We start from the raw sequence: 22,510 nt of genomic DNA, 5'->3' as shown, positions 1-22,510 counted from the left end.
TTTCCAAAAACTTTGCTAACGAGAATGAACGCATGGTTTATAAACAATAATTTGGATTCAAAGAACTTTGCCGAGAATCATGTTGACTCTGATATTAGCAGCCATGAGATGCCGAAAAAAGCAATGAAGTTAGCGACATGAGGAACAATTCTGTAGTCTTAATAAGAGAAACCATACCCGGACTCGATAATAACTACATGAACTAGACCCCGATCATACATGGTAAAACAATATTTTTTTATCATTTTTACATTGAAAATTTGCTAGTCTTAATGGGAAGTTTGGTCGGGCTTGAATCTGGTATAAAATTTCACAAACTATACCTAGATTCATGTATTAATCGGACCTTTGGATTCAGTATTTATCACCATACCCGAACCCTATAGGGTTTGGTCTGGGTCGGGTCCGGGTAAACTCAACCCATTGACACCTCTAGTCAAAACCATTAATGAGAATTGCTGTTAAAATGTAATTTTTTAAAAGAACCATATCCAAATCAACCAATTTAACTGGAGCTCGTTATGAGTTCAAATCTATGTCAGATGGACATGCCATTTTGGCTGGGTGTCCCTAGTAACAAGCCCGGACACATAGATTTTGACACTAACATGGAGGGTCCTTAATTAAACTTTTTAATAAATTTTATTACTTTTTAATAAATTTCAATAAAACGTATTTTTTAGCCTTTTATTCATTAAAAAGTCCGTGTCCTCGTGTATCATGTTTGATTTTTTTTTTCAAAACTTTCGAATCGAACCCATCCTGTGTCTTGGAGTCTACGAATCATTGTGACACTAGCCGATTTCGGGTCCTTTCACCATAAGAGCGAATACCCGTACGGTAGTGGCGCAAGTCTCTCTCTCTCTCTCTCTCTCTCTCTCTCTCTCTCTCTCTCTCTCTCTCTCTCTCTTTCTCTCTGTGTGTGTGTAAGTCGGCGGTACCATCGACATCAGCAAAGCCCATGAAGGTCGAGGTAGTCATCATCACCCCCTTCTCCCATCGTCATTGGGGTTTTGGGTTTCCCAAATCAAGTCCTGTTTCATCTGAGGAAGCTTGTATTTTTATATTGGTTTCAAGTGTTGAAATCCCATTTTGGGCTGAAACCAGTTTGAGTGAATATACAGAGGGAGGAGACACTCTGTTTCCAATTCTCGGATGATGCAGCAAAACTGCATCACTTTGGGATTACAATTTTATAGATTTCATGAATCGCAAGTACTAAATTTATGAATTTAATAGACCAAACATCCAAAACCAAAACAGGTGTTGTCCTGGCCCTTGTTCTTATCCTTCTCTTGTTTCTTTGTTTAAACCATTCTCTTTTTTCCCTTGAAGGTGCAGTGTCATTGATGATCACCCATGCTCTGAAGAAACTTATTCTGCTTGAATCTACATCCCATTCATTGGTAACTGCAAGGCACTTTCTCAAGCAATCGTCGATTTCGCGGCCGAATTCCCCACGTCGTTGGCCTCTAGGCCTTAATTTCAAGCTTAACTCGATCAACATGTCCGCCGCTCTTGAACCACACACCCACATCGATCGCTTCTCTTCAAGCGTCAAGGCATGCGCCGCGGCTGCCGAACATGGTGACGGCAGCGGAATTTCTTCATCAGGTGCTGATGAACGGACTCAATCTGGAACGTCTTCCAGTATCGAATCCGTTCCCGACATTGAAAAGAAGTATGTTCATCGGGTTTACGACGCCATTGCTCCTCATTTTAGCTCCACAAGGTATGCAAAGTGGCCCAAGGTTGCTGAATTCTTGAACTCGCTGCGTCCGGGTTCCGTCGTCCTGGATACAGGATGCGGAAATGGGAAGTATTTGGGATTCAATCCTCAATGCTTCCTCGTGGGATGCGATATAAGCCCCCCTCTGATCAAGATTTGCTCGGAGAAGGGGCACGAAGTTATAGTTGCAGATGCTGTTAATCTTCCTTACAGAGATGGCTTTGGCGATGCTGCCATATCCATAGCTGTGTTGCATCACCTAAGCACGGAAGGTCGGAGGAGAAAGGCCATTGCCGAATTGGCGCGGACCGTTCGGAAGGGTGGTTTGGTTCTTATCACTGTCTGGGCAGTAGAACAGGAGGACAGATCACTGCTTACTAAATGGACCCCTCTTACTCATAAGTATGATGAGGAGTGGGTAGAACCAAACTGTGACAATGCTCGTAACTCTTCATTAGCAGTCACATTGGAAAGCATCCCGGAAACTGATGAAACCAATAGTAGTGGTCATGACTGTAAGAAAGTTGCGAATTCGGGGGATAACAACTCCTTCATTTCTTCTTCCGAGAATCGAATGAATGTAGCGACCACATTGGCTCCTGAAAATGGTGGTATTGTGGAAAGCCACCAAGAGTATTTCGTGCCGTGGCATTTGCCTTATCATCGGGCCGAGATAGCTGGGGAATCTGCTTCTGCCCTTGCAAGTGGTTTGGCAACCAAAGATGATAAGAAGGGCGCTGTAGTGTACAATCGGTATTATCATGTATTTGTTGAAGGCGAGCTTGAAAGGTAAGACATATTTTACTCACTCTCCTCGTTGCATTGACGTTTCTCTTCATTCCTTTCCATTTTTTTTACTTTACCAGAGTTGATTGTACCAAATCTCTAGTTTTTGGTAATAATTAGATTTTTATGAATCCTAACTAGTAGCTTGGATGAAAAACGTATACAATATGAATAAATTATTGACTTTTACATGCTGAATAAGATTTCATTAGTAGATTAAATGAAAATCACATACATTGATCAATAAAGTGTATGGTACATAACTTGTTCATTTTCTGTTTCCCCTAGTTCACATGCTTTGCTTGTTGGTTCTTGATGACCAGGGTATATATTATGAATAAATTCTTGACTTCTACATGACTAATAAGATTTCATTTTCTGATTCCTATGATTTAGTAAATACTCATTAATATGGCATTTATAGCTGAAAATGGTGTAACCTCCATTTTCTGTCTTGAAAAATCAAAGATCAGCTCATTTACTTAAATAACAGAATCAATAGACAGGTACACTTTCTTATCAAACCATTTTTAAAAATCTGTTCAAGGGAATTAGTTGCTGCCGCCAATATTAGAGGTTTGAAGCAATCAGCCCCACTTTTAACACTTGGGACGATCTGGAATGAATTTTCTCATATATATGATTGAGAAAGAGCTGAATTGATTTTGTGCCTTGGGCACCTGGATGGCTGCAACTCATTGAATGCTTTTCAAGATGAAAAGGATGCAAATGAAATCATCTCTACAACCATTGTAATTTGGAAACCTGCATATATAACTTGGATAAAGAGAGGCCATACTCTTGTAGTGTACAGTTCTATTGTTTTATAAAAGTTTTTTTTATTATTTTTGAGCATTGCAGATGATTTTGTTAATGAACTTGATGTCAGCTGTGCCAAATATATCCCTAGACTTAACAAACTAGAGAAACTTTAATTTAAGATGGAACTTTCGGGTTCGAAGGAAAAACTCCATGCGTGTGATGGACTATCTAAACAAAATGAAAAATTTATGGACTGACTAGCTTTGATGGGCAGGCAGTGTAGAAAGGACCAAAATTTAGTAGGCCTTGGCTAGTTTGGGTTTAGAACATCATGTGTGACCATCTTTTGTTTTCTAACTTAGTTGAATTTTGGAGGATCTATGCTTTTCCAGTTGTTGAAATAAGAAAATTGTCTTGCCGCATATTATGGATCAACTACTAAGTTTGGTAAAATACTCATCTAGATGTGGGAATGGCCATAGAGAAAAGTCAACAAATGCACAATCAAGGTGGATGTGGATATTGGGCATCTAACAAGTAGAATGAAGCATGCCTTGTGGAATTGATCAGCTGCTGCTCATGCAAAAGGACTTCAAGAAATGGATCAACATGATGTACATGTGAGTTTAAATCTAAAACAACATGAATGCAGCAACTGTTTCATGGAATAAGCAAATAAGTTCTTTGAAGTAATTCCATATGATTGTGGAATGAGTATATGGGAGATAGAAACTTCTTTTGTTCATCAAATTCCTTTTCTTTTGGCTCAATTTCTTTTAAATATAGGGACTCAATTTGTGTCCTTTTGTTGTCTGTAAATTCATTGGGGGATCTTCACATAAAGAAAGTATTTGCTAAAGGAAAATCTTCTGTGAGAATAACTGTCTTGATGGAAAAGTTCACGGTCAAAGTTGAAGTGCAAACTCAAGTTAAGAGTTTATGTCATGATTGTTGATGAGTCAAATGAAGATGTCAACATATTGAATCACCACCGTCTGTGGTCCTTGGTTCAATGGGAGCTTTGTCTCTGAAAGGTTACAATAATTTCAATAATAGAAAAGCACTCACTAAAGTGTTATCCCTTAGTCATCATGCATGCAAGGTTAGTGGTGGACTTCATGTGTTTTATTACATGGGCTTCCACTAGAACCCATAGTAGATCTTATGCTTCCTTTATTGACGATTATGGTGATTTAGATACATTTTATTGAATGTGTAATATATCTTTTTGGCTCTGATATATTTTGCAAAAAATGAAATGTGTATCGACTTTTAATTTCCAAAGTGATTGTGGTAATGAATGCAATTCCGATGAATTCGCTAAGCTTTGTGAGCATGAAATTAGTTATTGATCCTGACTTGTGTACCAAATCTAGAGTGCAACAACATTGATTGCTTATACAAAGTATCATTACATTGTGGGGAGTGAATTGTGAAGAGGGTTTTTCAAAAGTTACCCGAGCGGGAATCAAAATCGGGAAGCAGTATGAGAATCGAAATCAGGAAAGTCATTTTATTTTTTTTAAAAATTTGAGAAGTTGGATGTGAGTAGGAAGCTATATGGGGAATCGCTTATGAAGCAATATGTAAACTAGTATGTGCGTAAGAATCGGGGTTCCTAGAAGAATCAAGATTTCTAAGGGAATCATGATTTCTAAATATAGGAATCCAGATTCTCAATCATGAGAATTGGGATTCCCATGTAAAGGAATCGAGATTCCCAATAATGGGAGTCGGGATTTCTATCTCATGGAATCGGGAATCGAGATTCCTGCGCCATTAGAATTGGAATTCCCATCACTAGGAATTGTGTTTTATGATTGAATCCAATTCTACTTCTTGGGAATTGCAATTCCCATGTATCATAAGTGATTCAGATTGCTATGGGTTTTTCTCGCTGTAAAAGATATTCAGATGGCAACTCTAATGAGATGCATTATCCTTAGAATGAGGTTTTTCTCAATGTGTTATTTGTTCAGATGGCAAATCTTTCATATTTCATGTTGCATGCTATGATACCACGACACGGCAGTTTGGCTGCCGTTCCCGTGTCGACGCGTGTCGACATGAGTACGGGTACCGGGCGCAGTGCATGTACGCCGCATTGTGCTGGGTCTGGTCTAATGCAGACCCGAACCTCAGAAAAGAAAAAAGAAGCAAAATCACCCCCTCCTGAAACCCTTGACTTTCTCTCTCTCTCTCTCTGGTCTCGCTCTTTTCCCCCATCTCTGGCTTTTGTCTTCCCTTCTCTCTCTCTCTCTCTCGATGATTGCAAGGTCACTTAAGAGAGAGAGAGAGGTAAACCAAAGGGCTTGGGGGAGGGGGGAACAAGAGAGAGAGGGGTAACCCAGAGATATTGGGGGAGGGGGAAACGAGGGAGACAGATAGGGGGGTAAACTAGAGAGAGAGAGAGAGAGAGAGAGAGAGAGAGAGAGAGAGAGAGAGAGAGAGAGAGAGAGAGAGAGAGAGAGAGAGAGAGAGAGAGGAATGGCCCGTACTTGCTGCCTCCTCCTCCATGTCTTCCTTGCGGAGCGAGAGAGATGAGAGAGAGAGAGAGTTGGTGCCGTTCCCACCCCCTTTTTTTCCTTAATGAAATTAAAAATTCCATTGAGGATCCTACCAATCTTCATATTCTTAAATTTTTTTTTACTCCTTTTTGTATTCATAATATCAGCTTCTTGATCTCTTATTTAAAAATAACCAAAAAGTTCATTTTTATATTTTTTCAAACACATATTTTTAAAACACCCTCTTATTTAAAAAAAATCATTTTACCCCTTCTTCCTCTTTTACATTTAAAATGTTATTATTTTTTTCTTTTATTGAAAAATATTATATATAGCCATGTCCCCGTACCCACATTTTTCGAACTTGCTGTGTTGTACCCTCTGTACCTATTCCTGCACCCGTACCCAAGTGACATAGGTTGTATGGGATACAACCTTTTTATGTTGATAAGACCTCAGATAATTTCTGTATTGCTAAAATTTTGTGTTTTTTCCTTCTGGAGTGTGATAAGAATTTAAACACTACCGGTGCTTTAATCCAAGAAGTTGGTGCATCCATCTCATGTAATAGTTTTATAGCGAACACTAAAAGGGCTTATTTTGCTTAATGACACAATAATGAGATCAAGGTTCAATTATTTCATTCATTAGTCAAATTTAATTTGAAGAAAACGTGATTACTTGAAGAAGCCATTTAACAATAAAATATGCAACTAAGAAGCTTAGATTACCTGCTGGCTTTGGTAGATTTTTCTTTTCTTTTTTGGTAGGTATGGAATAATGATAGTTTGCATGCTAAAATCAAGATGCACTAGAAAGACAATAATGTTTATCAATAAGATATAATTGATTAGCAAATAAAGTAAGTCGCACTGAAAAGGTTTGGGTCAATCAATCATCTGGTTGATAGCTGGGCAAATGTGAATACTTAGAAGAGGAACTAAAACTACCTAGGCCAACAGAGTTGATCAACTAGAAGATTAGAGCTTTGTATAAATGCTGTGCATGAGATTTGAATTGAAAAATTACATATAAGCATTAAGAAATTAAAAATGAATGGAGGTGATAAAAAAGAGATCAAAGCACATAAATGTAATACCTGAGAACTATGAAAGGGTGAAAGGAGCAGAATTTTTGAGAGCTATACCTCATCGAAAAGGGTTGCCAGATTATAAATATACAAAGAAAGATTCACTCTAGCAACTAAAATGGACATAATGGTAATTGCTGTCACTTAGTGCAAATCATGATTAAGGATTGCTTTATTTAGTTGGAAGAATGCTTCCTTTTCATTGATGTTTGAACAATTTATGTTTGTAGAGTCCATTGAACCACAATATATCAGATTCTTCAATGGAAGACTTCAGGAAATTTTCAGATGTGATTTCAAATGGCAATAGATTCAACATTAACATCTACACTGAACAAATAAAATTGGTCTTTAATCATAAGCACATGTGCATCTAATTTGATTCATAGTTCAATGGTAGTAGATCTGTTCAAACTTCAAAGGCTTTTCAACACTAATGGTCAGATCTATAATGTGGCACTGGATTGGTCTTGTATATTCAAGAATGTTAGATCTGATCAAAGGTCTTCCAACACTATAACCAGATTTATATTTTGGCTCTGGATCAGTCTTGTATATTCAAGAATGGCAGGTCTGATCAAAGGCCTTTCAACACTTGATCGGGCTTATAATATGGTAAGTATCAGATCTGTGTATTCAACAATGATAGATCTGAACAAAGTTTTTTCAACATTATTATTAAACTGTAATATAGCATTATCAATGGAATAAGGTAGATAACATTGAAAATGAGGGAAAGGGATGACTAATATAAGGATTTGAGACTAGATCTCTGTAGCAAATAGGATGCAGCAGGTGCAGGAAACAGATTACTGTCATCAGGGTATCAGATCAACTGATTTCAGCAAATCTCAGCAACTATGACCAGAACATGGGGAAGAAGAAAACAAAATTAAACAAAAAGTAAATGACTAGAAAGAAAAATCAATATGAATAGAGGTACAAAAGAGAGAATGAATGAAAGATGGAAATGAGTAAAAGAGAAAGAAGGAAGAAGAATTAATAAATAATGAAGAGAATATATTTGAAGAAGAGTGCAACACTATAGATGTGAAGAAGAAATGATTGTGTTGGGAGAGAAGGTATGGAAGAATGGAACAAGGAAACTATATGAATAAATAATGAATATTGATAGAAAGGAAGGACCTAAACCTTGAGAATAACTCTGACACTGATAATTTGGTATCAAGTGAATAGAAGAAGAGGGAAGAAGGAAATGCTGGAGAATAGAGGAAGAATCTGTAGCCATCACCTTAATCTTCTTTCTTAGGTGAAGGGGAAGCACATATGGATATCTATTTATAAGAAAGCTAATAGGGTGTGTACAAAGTTACAAACAGTTTTACATTTAATATAGCAGTGATCGTTACAAGTATGCCATTATTAAGAATGTTCTTAAACAGGTAAGGTATGCATTTTTAATCTATTTACTGAGAAATTACAGAAAATAAGGCAGTGTTGATTGAGCGAAGAAGAGGAAGAAGAATGTGTGTGTGTGAGAGAGAGCAGCCACCTTTTTCATCCCCACTACGTGATTTATACATTAGATACATGTGGGCAAAATTACCCTTATAAGTAAAGGAAATGGAAAATACTATACAATGATAATGTAAAAAGACAAAATTGCCCTTAAAGAGAGAAGGGTTGACTATGTACCCATTATACCTTCTTTAACACTCCATGTCAAGTTGCGAAGAAAATATCAATTATCCTCACTTCAACTTGTGGATTGTAAAAAAGGAAAAAGATTGGAATGATATAGAGATATGCAACTAGTCAATATAGATTCTTGCTTCGACTTTTATCGTCTTAAGAGGCATGGGAGTTACACTCATCACTACAAGGTACAAGAGAACAATACATTGGATCAGTTGTTCAATAACTCAAAATGCTAGAACCATGCAACAAATCCAAGTTGTTGGAGTTTGAAGAACATGTGAGTCCCTGGAACTCCGATTGTTGTGTGGTTTTTAGGTAGATCGCAGTATGGATGGGGTTGGCATTAAGTTGGGAAGTCTCTAAGACTTAGTATATCACAAGCTATGTCACATGGGTATGGGTACAGGTACATGTACAGGTATAGAGACGACATGGCAATTACAAAAAATGCAGGTACGGGGATACGACTATATATATATAATTATATATAGTGTGGGTCCAATGTAAGATCCATATAATAGTTTATAAATCCAATGCAGTTTTTAGTACAAAATTAATTTTATTGATGTTTTTAATAAATGTGAGGACCAGACTGGTATTTTTTATAAAGAAAAGGTTTAACTGATATTTTCAATAAAAAAAGGTAAAAAAGGTATAATATTAAAAATAAAAAAACGTGGGTATAAAAAAAGAGGGAGAAGGGGGTATTTGTCCTACTGCCTCTCTCTCTCTGCGGGTCTGAAACTGAAGAAGAAACCACTGTCTCTCTCTCTTTATGAGGGTCTGAAATCGAAGAAGAATGCTCCATTGTTGGAAGTAGATATTACTCTCCTCCTTGTGTGGTTGAAATGTGGTAGACATAGCCACCTTCTTCTTCCACTTTGGACAAAAGGCTTAATATGTCCCGGTTCTTTGCAAAAATGACAAATATTTTTTCCATATTCCCTTCCTTGGTTTCATCTTCCACTTTGGCCACCTTCTTCCCTCACTCATTGATTTTGATTTTGAAATTTGTTGAAGTGAGGAGGCTTGTAAGTCCTCAAATTATTTCCCGGTCTAGAGACGACATAGGCTCCTTCATTCTCATCTTTGGTTGAAGGCATAGCTAAAATGCTTTGATTGAGTTTGTTCATTCCTAATCGAGTTTCTTCCCCACTTAGCTTAGTAAGAACATCTTCCAGAGGTGGAGAAGTGAAAGAAGATAAAAGTGAGGATCTTGTTTGCTCAAATTCGGGTCTAAGCCTATTCAAGAAATTGAAAAAATAATCTTCTTTTAGTTGTTTGTGTCGTAGCTCAATAGCTTCTTTACTCCACTTTGGTTCAAGGAGAGCAAGCTCAAAATTCTCTATTCATTTTATTTCAAAAGATGTCCCATCAATAGTAAATACATTTGACCCACTTGAGTTATGACATTTAGATAAAATATCACCATTTTGGTATCATGTAAAATGAGGTACCTGAGTAAAAAATCCAAAGAGATTTACCGAGATCAGTAATGCCAAAGAAAGAGACCGTGACTCCAGTTGATGAAGCTCCTTTGAGTAAAGGCTGAAAAATCTCTACTAGTTGAGTCAAGGATATGTTCCCAATAGATGAATCTTGTTTAGTTTTGAACTCGCTTTCTTGTGCATTTGAGACTACTTTCTTTTCATAAGGTATTTTCAACTTAGGGCAATAGGTTTTGACGTGTCTCGGTTCATGACAGTAATAGCAAATATTTTTTTTCTTCTTAAACTCATTGCCTTGTTTTTTATAATTATTATTATTTGGCCTTTTCATAGTGTGCTGGTTTATAGGTATGAACATATTTTCCTGACCTAGATACGGCTACAACCGAGCCATCCTCATTCTTAGAGATCTTTTTTACCCTATTTTTTCTCCATACTTGGCTATTCAATTGTGTTTTCAATAGAGGGAACTTTTCCTCTATGGAGTAGAGCCGATTTTGTGTACTCAAATTCCGGTCTTAAGCCATTCACGAATTGATAGAAGTGCTTCACATCTATTTGTTTTTGGCAGAGTTCTATATCTTTGAGACAATGTCATTTAGATTTAAGAAAAGCCAACTCATTCCAAAGATTAAATAATTTACTAAAGTATTTTGAAAGTGGAGAAAGGATTTTAGATTTTTGTTTGTCCTATGATATGATCTTAGCAAACACTTGGTTTAGGAAGAGGGAGTCTCACCTAGTAACATTTAAAAGTGGGGTTAATACGAGTCAGATAGATTTTTTCCTACTTAGAAAGAGAGATAGGGGTGGTTGCATCGATTGTAAGGTTATACTGGGAGAAAGTGTAGCTACACAACATAGAGTCTTAATTTTAGATCTTAGAATTAGACAATGCCGCAAAAGGGATAGACATAGGATAGATCCTAGAATTAAGTGGTGGGCACTGAAAGGAGCTAAACAAGGAATGTTTGTAGAGCAGGTAGTTAAGGAAGCTGATTGGTGTCTCGAGGAGGATTCAGAATCAATGTGGAATAAGATAGCGGGTGGCATGAGAAAAGTGGCTAAGGAGGTATTGGGTGAGTCTAAAGGCGGTGCACCACTAGGTAAGGATACATCATGGTGGAACGAGGATGTCAAATTAGCTATTAAGGTTAAAAGAGAGTGTTATAGAAATCTAAGTAAGAGTCGTGATAATGAGAATTTGGAGAAGTATATGATAGCAAAGAAGGAAGCTAAAAAAATAGTTTGAAACACGAGGGCTAAGGTATATAAGGAGGTTTATGACAAGTTGGATACCAAAGAAGGAGAGAAGGATATTTATAGGCTTGCAAAGATGAGAGATAGGAAATCGAGGGATTTGGGTATGGTTAGATGTATCAAAGATGAAACGCAAAGGGTTTTAGTCAAAGATGAGGAGATTAAGGAGAGATGGAAAGATTATTTTGATAAGCTATTTAATTATAGTCATGCTCAAGATCTTGGAGACTTCTCCATTCCTTTTCATGAGATAAATCGTGACTTCATACGCAAGATTCAAAAGAAAGAAATTGCAGAGGCTTTGAAGAAAATGAAATCAAGAAGGGCAGTTGGCCCAGATGGTATACCTATCGAGGCTTGGAAATGCTTGGGAGAGAAGGGTTTAGAATGGTTGCCAAATCTTTTTAACTTGATTTGGCGAACAAATAAGATGCCTAATGAGTGGAGGAAGAGTACTTTGGTGCCTTTATATAAGAATAAGGGTGATATACAAGATTGCACAAACTATCGTGGTATAAAACTCATGAGTCATACTATGAAACTTTGGGAGAGGGTGATTGAGTCTAGGTTGAGGAAGGTTGTCATGATATCGGAGAATCAATTTGGTTTTATGCCTGGAAGATCAACTATGGAAGCTATACATCTTCTTAGACAACTTATTGAAAGATATAGAGAGAGGAACAAACATTTGCATATGGTTTTTATTGATTTAGAGAAGGCATACGATAGAGTACCTAGGGACGTTCTCTGGTGGACAATGATGAAGAAAGGTGTTTCTCTCAAGTACATTAGTATAATTAAAGATATGTATGAAGGAGTAGTAACCAATGTCCGCACTTGTGGAGGGGTGACAACCAATTTTCCGATAACGGTTGGGTTACATCAAGGATCTGCTTTAAGCCCTTTCCTATTTGCGATAGTGATGGATGAGCTTACGAGATCAATTCAAGAAAATGTACCGTGGTGTATGTTGTTTGCTGATGATATTGTTTTGATTGATGAGTCTAGAGTTGGGGTTAATGCTAAGTTAGAATTATGGAGACAAACATTGGAAGCTAGAGGTTTTAAGTTGAGTAAGAGTAAGACTGAATATATGGAATGTCGGTTTAGTAAGCAACGCAGTAGTGATGGGAGTGTAGTGAAGCTTGGTGAGCAAGAAATACCGGTAAATGATTATTTCAAATATTTGGGATCCATCATTCAAAAGTATGGAGAAATTGATGAAGATGTAAATCATAGGATAAATGTTGGGTGGATGAAATGGAAAAGTGCAATTGGAGTGCTGTGCGATCGTAGAATGCCATTGCGGTTGAAGGAAAAGTTTTATAGGACGACTATTAGACCCGCTTTACTATATGGTACGGAATGTTGGGCTGCCAAGAGACATCATATTCAAAAAATGAGTGTAGCTGAGATGCGGATGCTTAGATGGATGTGTGGAAATACAATAAAAGATAAGATTCAGAACGAGGAGATACGTAAGAAGGTAGGTGTTGCACCCATTGAAAATAAGATGCGAGAGAATCGTTTACGGTGGTTTGGACATATTCGGCGAAGGCCTAATGATGCTCCAGTTAGAAGGTTGGAGAAATGAGAAAATATATTAGTTAAAAGAGGTCGGGGTAGGCCTAGGAAGACTTGGATGGAGATGATAGGAAAGGATATGAATGCTTTGAACCTCACCGAGTACATGGCATTGGATAGAAATGATTGGAGGAATAGGATTCATGTGGAAGACCCAAAATGAATTTCTTTTTTGGTTCATATCGCTGACCCCAATTGTTTTGGGATGAAGGCGTAGTTGTTGTTTGTTTGTTTGTTATTTTCTAATGCTTCTTTTCCCTTGGGTCATAGTATAAATTTTGTCTTGTAAATTGCACACATATGCAATATCTTTAAGAAAATACATTCTCTCAAGATAATCCCATGCCTTATTTGCATGTTTGAACTTAGCAAGACTAGAACATTTCTTAATATCAATGCTACTAATAAGCCAAGACGTAATCTTGGCATACCCCATTCTTCATTCCTTCTATTTCTTCTCATAGGTGGCCATTGCATTGGTTTTTTAACCATGGGAAGAGGTACTTTTTTCTCACCTATTTTATTAAGGATTAGTTTGTGTTTCGGATCGGTCCCATCCACTAATTTCCACAACCTTTTTCTCCATATGATGTGCTTCATAATTGAAACTCATGTTAAATAATTTAAGTCATTGAGTTTGATGGCTTTTATGGTGACATTTTCATTCTCATCCATTTTTACAAGGGTTAAAGAAGATAGAACAAGAAAAAGAAGGAAAACATGGTGAAGATCACGAGCACTTCACTCCACCACCAAGTGAGCACCATCGATAAAGAGCACAAACACCCCACCAAGTAAGCACCACCAATCTTTTACTTGAAACACGATCACGATCTCACAAATACTTGAATGAGAATTGCAAAAGATCTTCAACTCTTTTAAATTTTGAGTAGCATAGTTTCCAATGCACCGAAAACAAATTCAGCTTGATCGTTAGGCTTTGATACCATAAAAGAAAAATGAAAACCTCCAACCATATTCTCTAAATCACCAAAGGATACACAAAAAGGTCACAAGATCTACTGAAAACACCACCAAGAACCACAAAATAGGCTCACACACAAAACTTACTCAATGGGCACACAAGGAACACTCACAAATAAAAATTATTATTTTATTGAACCTCAATTCATGCAAGAAGCATAACAAATAAGAGAGCTTTCACCCCATATATATATATATATATATATATATATATATATATATATATATATATATATATATATATATATACCCAAAGAGCAGTTGGGAAGGCCCAACTGCTTTATTTAGAGTTGTTGGGCCTTCCAAACAGCTCTTTGATTTGACTAGTCAACAAGTGTTGACTAGTTCAAACTCAAACATTAGTTAGAAATAAACTAACTAATCCTAATCCTAATCCTAGGTACACACATATAAATAAATAAATAAATATATATATATATATAGATAAATAATATATGTATTTACATTTTTAACAAAAACTGCATTGTAGGACATGCTTCTAGCATTTTACAAAGCATAAGAAGCCTACAAAAAATAACTTGTGATATCCTATGTCTTAGGGGATTCCCAGCCTAATGACAACCCTACCTAAAAACTACACAGCAATTGAAGTTCAAGGGACTCATGTTCTTTGAATTCTAACAGTGGTTGGATCCACTGCTCATTGTTGGCTTGTTGGGCTCACCGGCCGCCACTGATTCTGAAACTCCAACACAACTATCCTCCAACATGTTGGTAGTAACTGAAAATCACTAATAACATGTGGGAATGAGATACCAGATATTGCTTCAAAACATAATCATTTCTAAAAATTCCAAGTATCCTCCTCAACTGCAACAACCAATTTTGAATTGAAAATGCCCCATAACTAACCAGGTACGAATAGGGGCTCAGACATCCTTGGGAGTAATAAAAATATTTGTCAATGACTTCAATTATCTCCAACTAACGAATCTAGGGCCCCTCAAGAGCTTTATTGGTTTGACTTGGTGATACACAACACAATTTTTTTTAAATTTTTTAGACATAGGGCTGGTAAATAAATGGCGCACCTTGTGACTCGGCTCATCATGAACTCATTCCTGATAGGTTTGTATAGCTGGTGAGCTGAGCCATGATCATCTCATTTAGATTAAACGAGTCAAGCCCGAACATAGGGTGTTCTGCTTGGCTCGAGAGAGCTTGTATAAACAATATATATTTTTATGTATAATATTTAAGTGTAATACATAAAAAGAAGAATGCAAAAAATATATGAACAAAAGAAGGATGCATTGAAAACAATAGAACTATTAAGTGTAATATATAAAATATATATATATATATTTTAAGTGCATAAAAAAATATATTCCATATATAAATAACATGAAATGTTTTTACACGGAGCTTGTGTCCGGCTCATCTCATTCAAGGACGAGCCGAGCTCGACCAAACATGAACATGAGCCAAGTCACGAGCTCAATACCCTCGTAAACAAGCCAAGCCTGAACATGGCCTGTTCGGTTCGTTCAACTTGTTTACCAGCCCTACCTGGACACATGAGTTTGGTCCTTTGACTATGCAATTTCAATGAATGCTAGGACTTTTGAGAAGCTAAGTCAAAAGAGGATTTACTTCATTACATATATATGATACAAAAAATTTATGTGTGCCGTGTGTGTATATCAAAACAAATGAAAGAAAAAATGACACTTATAGCCTTGTATTCAATAATGTAAGACCAAAGCTGTCACATGGATATGGATATGGAATGGGACACATGATGCAGATACCTTTGGTACTACACAACAACTCTAAAAAATTAGGACAGAGGGGTGTTAAAATATGTTATACATATATATCTATATATATAGATTATGACACATACACATATATATTACATATATACGTCTATGTGTCTATCTACATATATAAATATATACTTCTTTTGTAAATACTCACTAGGGGTAAAATAGTCTTTTTACATTTTCACGCATATTGTAATTTTCCTTTTTTCTTTTCCTCCTTTTTCTTTTTTTTCTTTTCTTATTCTTTTTCTTTTTTCACCTTGGAAATGCCCCCTAGAAGGACGTTGGAGCATCCAACGACCATATTTATGACCGTTGGAAGGGCTCCAATGTCCCTCTAGGAGCCCTTCCAAGGCTTCCTCTTTTGTCTATAAATAAAGGGGTTTTCCCCCATTGTAAAGTATGCTGCTTTGAAGCCTTCTTGAGTGAAATATATTTTTTCCCTCTTCGTTTGGATGTTTTGCCACTTTTGTGGTTTTGTTGTACTCTTGCCCATTAGTGGCTATTTGTGTATATGCGTGCTCTCTTGTTTGCTCTTGGAGACATCGCTCCTCTTATTCGGCACTTCATTACATGGTATCAGAGCCTTGGTTGTGAAAGATTCATCGGATCCTCTCTTGTCAAGTAATATCTCTCCTCTTTTGCTTTCAAACTCTTTTTCTCTAAATGGCCAACAAAGGCGCCAAAATCGACCTCTCATTTAAGTTAGATGGGACCAATTATCGTATGTGGGCGGCCGCTATGAAAAATAATCTCAAAGGTAAAAAACTTTGGGGTTATGTGTGTGGAATCATTCCGGAACTACAATTGAAGTTAACCAAGTTTGAAGGCGATGAGGAAAAAACATTGAACGAAGAAGAAAAAAAGAAAGCTATTCTTGACTTCTCCTCGAAAATGGAAGATTGGGAAAATGAGCATACTAAAATTTTAGCATGGTTCATGAATAATGTTGAGTTAAAAATTTGTGCAAATCTTGCAAAGTTTAAGAGGGCCAATGAAGCTTGGTTCTTTATGAAAGACATGTACACTCAAAAAGATCTTGCTAGACATTTTTTCCTAAAAGAAAAAGTAAGAGAAACCAAGCAAGGCAATATGAGTATTAGAGATTATTATACTACCCTATCTTCTTTATAGGATGAACTTGTCCTTCTCGAACCACAATGGGAAGGTAGTGCTATTGCCATGAGGCAAGATCAAATGTAGAAAGAAAGATTTTTCCAATTTATTCATGGGCTTCGTCCCGAGTTTGAGCAATTAAGAGGATCCCTTCTTCATAGGGATTCTATTCCTCTAAGTGACATTTTAGCCGATGAAGTCCATGCCGTGTCTAGACCCGGCAACAATGTAAGGCCATACAAACCACCCCATTTTTGGAAGAATAATGGTGGTGGAGGAAGAAAAATTATTTGCCATAATTGTAATGAACCAAACCATATTCGTCCGGATTGTCCAAGGTTTAAAAAGAAGGTGGCTTCTGTTGGAAAAATTCCTCCGAATGAAGATTCAAAGAAAGATGAAGACATAAAGGAGTCCATTGCTCATCTTACCGAAACTCTTCAACAATTCATGAAGATGAATTCCACTCCATCATCCTCTACACCATTCACTTTCGGTGCCGCCATCTCATCTTTCCCAGGTATGACCTCTTGGATTCTTGACTCGGGTGCCTCATTTCATATGACTCTGAATACATCACTTTTGTCAAACCAAGTCTCAACAAATTCAAATCTTATGTTTCCACTGCCGATGGAACATCCTTGGATGTTGAAGGCATTGGGAATCTTGAGAAAACTTATGACCAAAACAAAGATTTTTTTGTTCCCAAAATCCGAATTATTCCAAAACTTAATTTAAATCTTTTTTTCGTTTCTCAAATTACCGATTTTGAATGTGATGTCACTTTTTCACTTACCCATTGCTATGTGTAAGATCTCCGGTCTGAGAAGCGGATTAGGCAAGGCCATAGAAGAGGGGATCTTTATTATATGTTTTTTTTGTCGTTGCCATCCAAATCTTTTTGTAATCATGTTCAATCCAAAGATATTGAGACTTGACATAAGAGACTTGAACATCCTAGTATTTCCAAGTTGTATCTCTTTCTTTTTTTGAAAAAATTTTGTAATACAAATACATTTACATGTAATGATTGTATTCTTGGAAAGATCCATTCGCTTCCGTATTCACATAGTAACTTTGTGTCAAAAAGACCTTTTGAACTTGTGTATTTCTATGTATGGGGGCTGGCACCCGTTATGTCTAAAGGGGGTTACTCCTACTATGTTACTTTTATTATTACTTTTATTGATGACTTTATTAGATATACATGGGTGAATACATGTATATGCCCTCACTAATTTTAAAAACAAATCCGATGTCTTCACTAATTTTTAAGAATTTCATGTTCTTATTCAAAAATCAATTTCAAAACAATCTAGCTATATTTAAATCCGATTCTTGAGGTGAATACATGTCTAAAGATTTTCAAAATTATTTCAAAACAAATGAAATTTTACACCAACAATCTTGTCCTAAAACTCTGCAACAAAATGGTCTTGCGGAAAGGAAACATAGACATTTAATTGAAACTACAAGAACACTTCTTATCTTAAAAAATGTTCCTAAATTTTTTTGGGCCGAAACTCTTCTTACCGCAACATATCTTATCAATCATATGCCCTCTTCTTCTTTAAAAAATATATCACCTTTTGAAAAATTATTTAAAATTACTCTAGATTTTAATAAACTAAGGATATTTGGATGTAAATGCTTTGTGCTTATTCAAGGACAAGATAAATTATCACCCAAATGTGTATTCATTGGCTATGGTGAAAATAAAAAAAGGCTATAGATGCTATGATATTCGAAATAATAAACTCTATGTATCAAGAAAGTTTATGACATATATTAAAATTTATAAAATTCTAATGAGCACATTACAATTTTGTTATTATATGTTGATGACATGATTATCACAGATAATGATAAGAAGAGTATTGACCTTATTAAAAATATTCTTAAAGAAAATTTTGATATGTCTGACCTTGGTTATTTAAGGTATTTTTTAAGAATTGAAGTTGCATACTCCCCCAAGGGGTATGTTCTCTCTCAGATGAAGCTTGCCTCCGACATTATTGATCGGTCTGGGTTAACAAATGACAAGAAGGTGGAGACGCCAGAAGTGATCAACGCCAGGATGAGAGCCAGTGATGACACTTCTTTAGCAGATCCCACACCTTATCGTCAATTGATTGGGTCACTAACATATTTATCTATCACCAGACCCGATATTTCTCATGCGGTTCATAGTGAAAGCCAATTTCAGACTGCTCCCTCGACCCTTTACATGGCCGCAGTCATGAGAATTATCAGATATTTGAAAAACACTATAACGAAAAGATTATTCTTACCCTCTTCTTCACCTATTACTTTACTTGCTTATACTGACTCTCATTGGGGGTAACTTTGATAATCGTATTTCTATCACAGGTTATTGTGTGTTTCTTGGAGAGTCACTTATTTCATGGAGGTGTAAGAAGCAACATAAAGTTTTTTTCTCTTCTACCAAAGCAGAGTATCGTGCGATGACCACTACCACCACTGAAATTGTATGGTTAAGAAGTTTGCTTAAAGATATGGGAGTCTCATTCTCAATTCCTTCAAAGCTGTGCTGCGATAACAAGAATTCTATCTACATTGCCAGCAATCACACCTTTCATGAAAGAACAAAGCACATTGAGATGAATTGTCATTATGTTCGTGATGAGTTTTTACGAGGCACCATTCAATTGCCATATGTTCCTACCGAGTACCAGTTGGCGGATTTCTTCACCAAAGCTTTGCCATCACCTTATTTCTATTTTCTCCTTAGCAAACTCTCAGTGATCTCACCATGTGTTTGAGGAGGGTGTTAAAATATGTTATACATATATATCTATATATATAGATTATGACACACATATATATGTCTATGTGTCTATCTACGTATATAAATATATACTTATTTTGTAAATACTCACTAGGGGTAAAATAGTCTTTTTACATTTTCACGCATATTGTAATTTTCCTTTTTTCTTTTCCTCCTTTTTCTTTTTTTCTTTTCTTATTCTTTTTCTTTTTTCACCTTCGAAAGCCCCCCCTAGAAGGATGTTGGAGCATCCAACGGTCATATTTATGACCGTTGGAAGGGCTCCAACGTCCCTCTAGGAGCTCTTCCAAGGCCTCCTCTTTTGTCTATAAATAAAGGGGTTTCCCCCCATTGTAAAGCATGCTTCTTTGAAGCCTTCTTGAGTGGAATATATTTTTTTTCTTTTCTTTTGGGTGTTTTGCCACTTTTGTGGTTTTGTTGTACTCTTGCCCATTAGTGGCTATTTGTGTACGTGCGTGCTCTCTTGTTTGCTCTTGGAGACATCACTCCTCTTATTCGGCACTTCATTACAAGGGGCACAACTGTACTCACGCACATATATAACAACAATGTTAAATCACTGTAATTAAGAGCATCAAATAATAAAAACTAAGTTAAAATTGAAATATAATGCAATTAATGGCAAATTTTAAAAGAAAAATAACACAAGTGAGTACAAAAGTAAACATGATCATAAAGAAATAGATAAAGTTAATAGTCCAATGTTGACTGTGCCTGACACTGGTTTGACTATGTCTATGAAGTGTCCGAGTGTTGTGTCATGTCAACACGGTATACGCATGCTAAGTGAAGTGTCCACGTGAGAATGGATGATTAATTTTCCCTCTAAATGGATTGCAAATACATAAATGCAACTGCACTGTAATGCTTTACACATTTTTGAATTTTTACCCCGACCTGATCATACATAATTCTTTAATTTTCATGAATACAAGAAAATTTGTATTTAAAAAGCAGACAGGGTTATTGTTTTGGTAACCATTCCAGGAATTGGAGGCCTTTCACATTTGTATCTCTACTTCCTCGTGTGCTCGGTTTGCAAACAGAGCCTCACAATGTCTGTAACAGTGACTAAATAAAAGCAAAATATGAAGAAGAGGGAAGTGCACGGAACAGTAAAAAATTTACTAAAATTAACTGACAAGAAATCTTCTGGCATCCTTATCTTCCACCCTAAATGCCTGAAAACCACATAAGTTTTGCTTTCCAAAGGAAGGCATTGCCAACAGAAAGAAGATTCGGTAGACAGTGGTGAGGCTGCCAAAAGTCTTTAACAAAGCCAAAGAAACTCTACGTGTTCATGGGGTAGCTGGAGTGAATACAAAAGGAATGACACTAATGACAGTCACCTGAATCCAGTCAGCAAACACTGTTCCTTGAAAATGATGCCTGCCAAGCCTCAATCAGCAAGACAAAATGACAATCTAAATGCAGAAACGAAAATTACACTCAGGAAGGATGAAATCTGAATTGAGTTATAGAAAATAGTTCAGGGACCCAACATCTCCAATTTTGATCATCAGGTTCTAGAATTGAGTTGCATACATCCCTCAAAACTGGCTTCCTTCAATTTTGCTTTGTGGTCAACGGAATGCATCTTAATCTGTTACTCAAAATCCTACTTCATTCTTGTAGGACCAATTCATAATATGCACGCTTCTTTATTTTTGGGGGAGTAGGTGCTTTTTTCTGCCATAAATTATATCTTGTATTTTCTACAATCACATCCAATGATGATTAGGGCTTTGTATGAACTTCACCTAAAAACTTGTTTCTTTTTATCGCCCTTTTTTTGGACATGGGTGCTTGAATGTTTTCCTTGGCTGCTTTAGTGTAATTGCACCTGTAGCCCAACTTGGTTCTTTCCTTTTTAGGCTGTATGTTGCATCAGCTTTTTTCATATTATTGTCTGGGAAAACCTGGTATTGAGTGTTTCACATAATTACCCTATCGAGGCTGCTGCATTTTCATACCAATTTCCTGTACATGACAAGAATGCCTAATATCTGAATTCATATTTTAGTGATTCTATTTGTGGGATATCTAGTTAGGAAACAACCTGAGCATATAAAGAAAATAAAAGATGTCAATGCAATGATTATCTTGACTCTTCTTCACTGTGGTGAAGCAGAATATGTTCTCTAGTTTTTGTTTCAGCTAGCCTGTTATGTACATTTTTTATCAGCCTTTGATCTTTTTGGGGGAAGAGATGTACTGTTTATGAAGATATAATGTTTGAATATCACATTCAGGAATTCTAGGAAACTGAACGCACTATCAAAAAATCTAAACTGCATCTTTCTTTTTGTGCTTCATATTTGATTGACATTTGTGAGGTTTGCACTTGCTTAACAGATTAGCCTCTGGAATTAAGAATGTGATAATCCATGACCGTTTCTATGACAAATCAAATTGGTGCATCATTCTTGAGAAAGTATGATTCTGCTATCATTTCCTCGTCGTTGTTGGAGTTAATTGGGTTATATGTGTGGAAACTGTGATTCTGCCATATTGAAAAACTTGATCCAGGATGAGTGAAAGGGTTAATTGCTGATTGGATATTGTGAGAATAGTGTTAAACATTTCGATATGAAGTGCACCTGGAATTTCTTGCTGTGATGTATAGCTTGTTGAATTGAGAAAAACTGAATGTCACATTTTGAAAAGCAACATACGGTCTTTCTTTTTTCTTTTAGGTTTTTTGCAAGTCTCAAGTTGTGTACGAGTGCACACATTCGCATGTGCAAAATTTGGTGAAAGTACCATATGTAATTGTTTAATGATGAGGGATACTAACTTTTTGTTCTTTAATGTCAGAAGCATGTTTGTTAAATTGAGAGGATTTGATTAATCAACAAAGAGAAAAGATCTGTTTTTGTTGCTCTTCCAAGCTTCAGTTGTATTGTGCATGTGCACTGTGCACAAGCTTGGCAGTACTCTATATAATTGTATGAATGCTGGATTAACCCTCTGTTCTTTAATGACGAGC

General features: G+C 36.4%; 1 protein-coding gene across 1 annotated transcript; it reads left to right on the top strand.

Annotated features, from left to right (window-relative positions):
- Positions 1–938: 938 nt before the first annotated feature.
- Positions 939–22,401, top strand: LOC149846961 (tRNA (carboxymethyluridine(34)-5-O)-methyltransferase-like). Its single transcript, XM_089996699.1, has 3 exons — positions 939–973; positions 1,336–2,518; positions 21,877–22,401. The coding sequence occupies exons 2-3, from the start codon at positions 1,350–1,352 to the stop codon at positions 21,959–21,961; spliced, it is 1,254 nt and encodes a 417-aa protein (XP_089852825.1). The 5' UTR covers positions 939–973; positions 1,336–1,349; the 3' UTR covers positions 21,962–22,401.
- The last annotated feature ends 109 nt before the right edge of the window (positions 22,402–22,510 follow it).

Source organism: Nuphar pumila, chromosome 2 (assembly GCF_984573655.1).
Source record: "Nuphar pumila chromosome 2, dmNupPumi1.hap1.1, whole genome shotgun sequence".
NCBI lineage: Eukaryota > Viridiplantae > Streptophyta > Magnoliopsida > Nymphaeales > Nymphaeaceae > Nuphar > Nuphar pumila.
Note: the sequence above shows the minus strand (reverse complement) of the source record. Positions and strands in the feature narration are given on the sequence as shown.

Excerpts from the sequence above, each read along its gene's own strand:
- LOC149846961 (XM_089996699.1), top strand. The coding sequence starts at position 1,350 with ATGATCACCCATGCTCTGAAGAAACTTATTCTGCTTGAATCTACATCC. Across the intron at positions 2,519-21,876 it reads GTTGAAGGCGAGCTTGAAAG|ATTAGCCTCTGGAATTAAGA; the intron begins GTAAGACATATT and ends CTTGCTTAACAG.